Below are 6,877 nucleotides of genomic sequence, written 5' to 3'. Positions count from 1 at the left end.
ATTATCTTAGTTGTGTATGTAAAATTTTGTAAAGATTGAATAACATGAAGGTAGTAAAGTGATCTATATTTAAGTATATTTTAAAATATTTATATTGTTTTGATTTTAATTTATATAAATAAGATAATAAATAATTTTAAATTAATATAAAATTTTATATGTATGATTCAAGTGAAAAAAATTTTCAATCTAACGATAAATTTTTAAAAAATATTATCTAATTAAAAATTATAAGATAATATAATAATTATTAAAGTTATATCAATATAATTTGATCTCTTTATATATATATATATATATATATATATATATATATATATATATATATATATATATAATCCCTCCTTATATCAGAGAAGAGATTGGAAAGTGGACAATCACTCTTTTTAATTATGGTTGAATTTTTTATTAGAAAATATAATTAATATTTAATGCTATGCACCAATTGAAAAATATTTTTATTCGCAATACTTTTTTTATTTTTGTAAAATTAAATCCCTTAACAAAGCACAGCGCAGAAAGATTCTAAATATGAGAAGTCCCCCTTGGGCCTTGGATTGGAGAAGAAGGAAACGAAACGAAATGAGGCGTTTCCAGCTCTTATGTCTGCTAATAGAATAATAGGGCGCGGCTTGCTCTGACCAAGCCTCCACTTTTTGATCCGTCCTTGGAATGTAGATAGACCAAAAGAGGGAATGGAGGGATAAGAATAGGAGTTATAGTTCCATTGTATTTGCAGGGAAGGATAAAATTTGAGATGCACTCTATGGGAGGATTAAGCCCATCAGCTGCTAGAATTTATTCAAAGGTAATTCTTTATAATAGACTTTATAAAAATTATCTTATCTACTATATTATATATGATGTCATATTCATTCCCTCCCAAATTATAAATGCAACCAATATCATTTTTATTCATTAACAATAACTATCTTTTAAATAGTTCCCTTAATGATAATATATTTGTTTCTTCCAAATAATAAAAATTACTTTACAACTAAATTTTTACTCTAACTATATGAATTTAATTTTTATTTTATATTCTTATATAAGTGTTATTTGGTGTATATTTTAGTTCAACAATAATATGATACTATTTTATCTTTTTTAATGATTATTACAAAATAATTATACAAAAATATTTAATAAATTTGTTTTAATATTCTAAAATTTAGACCTTGCAAACTAAAAAATTATACAAGATTTTATCATTGATAAAATTATATCCCTCCTTGAATATTTGATTGAAATTTAATCATGAAAAAATATTTATTTATTTTAATAAACTTTCATCCTGTCACATTTATTCATGAAAAATATTTAATGAATTATAATAAAATAATGATAAAAAAATTATTTAATAACATTTTCTACATTACTAAAATTTAGATCTTAAAAATGAAAATCATACCAGATCTTATCCATGATGAAAATATATCTTTCTGTTAATATTTGATTGAAATTTAATCAAAAAAATATTTATTTATTTTAATAAGTTTCATTTCTTATGACATTTATTCATAAAAAAAATTAATATAAAAATTATGTTTGGAACTAATTTAATTTAAAATAAAGTTAACCATAACAAAACTGAAAGTGAAATTTGTATAGGTAAATAACTTAATTAATATATATATATATATATATATATATATATATATATATATATATATATATATTGAAACATTCAAGTAAAAGATATATATCACAATGTAAATATATTTGAAGTTAAATTTTAAAAATAATTTAATATGAAATTAATCAAATTATCCAGTATCGGTTAAATAATTAACATTAATATTTTTTTCCTTCAATTCCAACCAAAAATTAGATAATATTTTTAAATAATAATTTTTATGGTCTCTAAAAACATGTCAATTTAAATATTTTAAGATAAATTTTAAAACTTAAAAAAGTACATTTTATTGTAATTAAACAATTTTACTCAATTTTTATTATCCTAAATCAAGCGCATAAGTCAAAGGGGGTTTAACTCTCTAGGTTGGCATGGATGATAAAAAAAAGTATGCAAATCACAAAAGAAAGAAAAAAAAAACAAGAACTAAATCAACTTTTTTTAAAAGAGAACATGTAAGTTGTCACCAAAGTAAAGAGATACTTTACCTATGGCAACGTCTCCTATAATTATTTTTTTTTGAATCATGTGTGCATATAAAAATATATTTAAATATTTATTAACGTATTTACTAACATATATTTATTAAAATTTAGACTAAATAATTAACAACATATTAAAAATTCAAAATAATATACAAAGTTACTACTATAAATTATAAAAAGAGATAATTATGTTTTTAGTCCTTCATGTTTTCAACATTTTTTATTTTGGTCCTTAAACTTTGTGAAGATTGGTCAATATCTCCAAACTTGCATTCTATCCATTGTTTTCATCCTCACCATCAGTTGCATCGTTAAGTGTCTACTTGTCTGATCACCACCTGCCAAGCACGTGTTTTTTTGTTGCAATGTGTACATTTTGATGATGTGGTAGAGTGAGTTTTTATTTTTTTTAATTTGTCGATAGTAGGGAGATTTTTAATTTTAATTTTAAGTTAAACCAATTAAAAATTGATTTTATATGTGGGTCAAATTTAGGGTTTCAGTCCTCAAATGTTCTCTCCAAAACCACAAGTTCCCCAAGCTTTGTGTCATTCCCAAAATCATAGGTCACCCATGGCCATATTCATTTGTTCCGTTCACCCAAGCATCTTGAATCGCAAAACATGACCCCATTCGTTTGCTTTTTTAGTGTCATTTTGCTTCATGTCAAGGCCAAGGTGTTGGACTCAATCAAAGAACATGGTCGTATGTTGATAGCAAAGAATGAATATTCGATAGCCCCATTTGCTAAAAGACTGTCAGACATTAGAAAGGTCAATTTTGGTTGTTTATTTATATTCATGGTGTTTGTGAAAAAAGTATTCCCTAGTTGGTGGCTTTATTGAATGGTTTGTAGGGTTGAATTTTTATTTGTATTTAAAGATTTGTTTGTGGGGTTGGACATGTGACTGCCTTCATGTCATTCTATAATAATTTTTTTGTTGTTACAGAAATGGCTTTTACTTTGGTTATCCATCACAGTGGTACTTTTTCCATGGTCCGACATCTTCACTATATAGAGACAGATAAGGATGCAATTTACAATCAGGATGTGGACACTTAGTCTTATTTTGAAGTAGTGGTTGTGGTCCATGAATTGGGGTACCCTAAAGAAAATTTCAAGTTATGGTGGAAGCAAAATGATGAGTGCTTTGAAGATGAGTTGAAACTAATCATTGAAGACCAACAGACATTAGAGTTAGCAAAGTATGCAATCGACCACAATGTTGAAGTCCATATGTATGTCCAACATATTCCCCATGCTGAAGTTGAAATACTTGAACATATGGGTTGGGGGAATGATGGACAGGATGTTGGTGGTAATGCAGAAATGGTGGATGGAGACGGTGTTGTTAGTGATGTTGATATGCAACATCTAGCTAATGAAGGTTCTATTGATCAAGGTGATGTGCATGCAGTTGATGATCATGTTGTTGGTGCTGTAGATGTTGTTGAAAATGGTGAAGTGCATGATCAAAAGGGTGTTGTTGATGAGGATGTTGCTGATCAGGGTGATGTGCATATAGTTGATGATCATGTTGTTGGTGTTGTTGATGTTGCTAAAAAGGGTGAAGTGCATGATCAAAAGGGTGTTGCTAATGTGGATGCTGCAGAAAAGGGTAAAGTGCATGATGAAAAGAGTGAAGTGCATGGAGAGGTTTTTGTTGATTAACAAGGTTTTAATGCATACATTGAATTTGAAAGCAGTGATAATGATGACTTTAAGCCATCTAATATGGATGAGGATAATATGCAGACAAGTTTGGAGTTTGAGACTGAGTCTGATGATGTTATTGATGCCTCTACAGAAGCACATGTCATTGGCATAGATGAAGAATTGTTTGTTGATTTGTCGAACATAGTTGATTTAGATGAGGACTGCTTGACTAAAGAATTACAAAGTGACAATGATGGAGAGAGAAGTGTCGCCAACAAACCAATGATTTATAGATTCAGACAAGAGGACATTTGTAAAGACTTCTAATGGACACTAGGAATGGAATTTAACACACGCATAGTTCAAAGATGTCGTGTTGCAGTATTCAATTTTAATTAGTAAAGAAGTGAAGTTTGACAAGAATGATAAAAAAAAAGTAAGAGTCTTATGTTAAGCAAAATGTGGTTTTGAAGTCTTTGTTAGCAAAGAAAGAGATGACATTACTTTTATTCTGAGGACATTGCATTCTAAGCACACATGTAGCAGGGTCTTCTGGAATAAAAATGCAAAGTCAAAGTGGGTTGCGAAGTAGCTAACAGAGCGAATTAAGTTTAATCCAAAGATGACAATTATGCAAGTAATTGATGACATCAAAAATAGGTTTATTGTTGGTATAACATTTTCAATTGCTGACCGTGGGCGAATGATGGCTCTAGAAAATGTTGAAGAGGATGCTAAGAAGCAGTTTACTGATCTATGCTCTTATAGTGAGGAACTAAGAAGAGTCTGTAAGTTCAATCATGCACAAGTATAAGTACATAGATCAATTGGATGTTCTTCCAACCTTTGATAAATTTTATTTTATTTTTTATGGATGTAAAAAAGCCTTTACAATTGCATGCAGACCCTTCATTGAACTAGATGGTTGTCATTTGAAAACTCAGTTTGGTGGAATTTTGCTGGTGGTTGTTAGGAGGGATCCAAATGATCAAAACCTCCCATTTACATTTGATGTTGTTGAAAGTGAAACTAAAAAGGCTTGAAAGTGGTTTTTAACAATGTTGTTTCAAGACATTGGTGAGTCATCACCAAAAAGTGGGTATTGATGTCAGATCAAGAAAATGTACGTATATGATTTGTCTCACTATATTGCTTTGTCATTGTCATTGTCACATCTATACATTTCACTTTTCTGTTTTGCCATAAGGACTCATGCCATGCATTCAAGAAATGGGTCTTAGGTCTGAACAAATATTTTATGTTAGGCACTTGTATGCAAATTTGAAGAAAATTTTTGGTGGGGGTTCTTTGGTAAGAAATCTGATGATGGGCAATGTGGTCAAAGTGCAATGTGGTCATCAACAACCTTAATAAGTCAATGAGCAGTGTCCTCTTGGCATGTAGGGACAAGCCCATTTTGACAATGGTGGATTGGATTAGAAAGTATTTGATGTGTAAGTTTACTATATCAAGGTTGAAATTGGCAAAACAATAGGGAGGACATAATGCCTAAGCCATTGAAGAGGTTGAATAAAGAAGTTCATTATACTAGCAATTGGTTTGCATTGTGTGCTACAAGAAGGATATCTGAAGTAACTGACAGCTTGTTCAAACACAAGTTTGTTGTGGATTTGGATAAGAAAAATTACACTTGCAACTATTGGGACTTAGTAGGAATCCCCTGTAGGCAAGCAATATCAACCATTGCAAGCAACAAAGAGAAGCCTGCAGACTATTTCAACCCATGTTATAAAAGGGAGATGTATAAGATCCGTTATGATCATGTAATATCACCCATCAATGGAAGGCAAAGGTGGCCTAAGACCGGTTACCCAAACATTTTACCTCCAAACTACAAAACATCCCCCTGGAAGGCCCAAAAAGTTGAGAAGGAGGGAGCCAGATGAAGTATCCACAACTAGACTAAGGAGAACAACTAGGACACTTAACATCAAGTGTAGGATTTATGGTCAAACAAGGCATAACAAATGAACTTGCACAAGTCAGTGACCAAGGCAACCTAATACTACACAACAAGTTTAATTTCTCATACTTTTTATTTACATTTGCATGTAGGTAATATATTATATTTAAATTGTCTTATTTCTATGGGTTTGCGGGACAATGCCCAACCAAGTGAAGTGAATGTGCCTCCAAAGGTTGCAGGGAATATATAGAAGTAGATTTGATTTGGCATGTATTAATGGTACATAAATGACTTATGAGTAATGTTGACAATAACACAAATTGCTTTATGCAAAAATGTAGTGTGCCATTTTGGTTTTAATTGTGTTTAAAAGTAGACAATTAGTCACAAAGTTGAAACACAATTCACTTCTTAATCTCTTGCAAGCACATATTATCAATAACTAATTTGACTCCACTACTACATTAACATATTATTCATTAGATACAAACAACTAACTTAGACATCAAAGTTTCATAACTAAATCAAGGCAAAATACATTGACTTATATCATCCCTCCAAAATACAATTTCCTACTCTAAAACAACCCCAAAATACACTAAACAAGTCACACAATCCTACCCTCTACCCACGCTGCAACTCATAACACATATCACCCCTCTAAACAAACACAACAACCAAGACAATAAAGCTCCAGTGAATAGCATCCACCCCTCATTCCTTTCAGAGTTCAATTTTTTTTGCATCCTTACAATCCTCTTCTTGTGTTCATCCAGTACTTGTTCCACAACTTCATCATCAATACCAACATAAATTTCATCAGCCTAGCGGAAGTGATTATAGTACCTTCCTATTGTTAACCCTCGCTGCAAAATTAACCAAAAAAATTAAATATGAAAAACAAGATCTATCAAATTAGAAGAAAGACAGGCATTTCACCTTCTAGTTAGGGCAACCCAAAAGAATCATCCATGATTCTTTGAGCTATGTGAAGTGACAAGCATCTCCCTATCATCACACAAGAATTTCTCCATCCAAATATAGTGGGTGCCGAGTATGATGATGACGACACAACGTGATCAATCGAAGAGAACCCTTTTGACGATGACGATTCTGGTCTATGAGGAGGCATCATGAGTTGGGGCAACAAACAACAACCTCATCGATGGTGA

General features: G+C 30.8%; 1 protein-coding gene across 1 annotated transcript; it reads left to right on the top strand.

Moving 5' to 3' along the window:
• The first annotated feature begins 5,283 nt into the window (after positions 1–5,283).
• Positions 5,284–5,685, top strand: LOC114381623. The gene has a single exon (XM_028340877.1). The coding sequence runs from the start codon at positions 5,284–5,286 to the stop codon at positions 5,683–5,685; it is 402 nt and encodes a 133-aa protein (XP_028196678.1).
• The last annotated feature ends 1,192 nt before the right edge of the window (positions 5,686–6,877 follow it).

Source organism: Glycine soja, chromosome 13, assembly GCF_004193775.1.
Source record: "Glycine soja cultivar W05 chromosome 13, ASM419377v2, whole genome shotgun sequence".
Lineage (NCBI taxonomy): Eukaryota > Viridiplantae > Streptophyta > Magnoliopsida > Fabales > Fabaceae > Glycine > Glycine soja.
The sequence above is the reverse complement of the archived record's forward strand: the minus strand, read 5'-3'. Positions and strand labels throughout refer to the sequence as shown.

What these genes read in the sequence shown, in the direction of transcription:
- LOC114381623 (XM_028340877.1), top strand. Translation starts at nt 5,284, where the DNA reads ATGCCTAAGCCATTGAAGAGGTTGAATAAAGAAGTTCATTATACTAGC.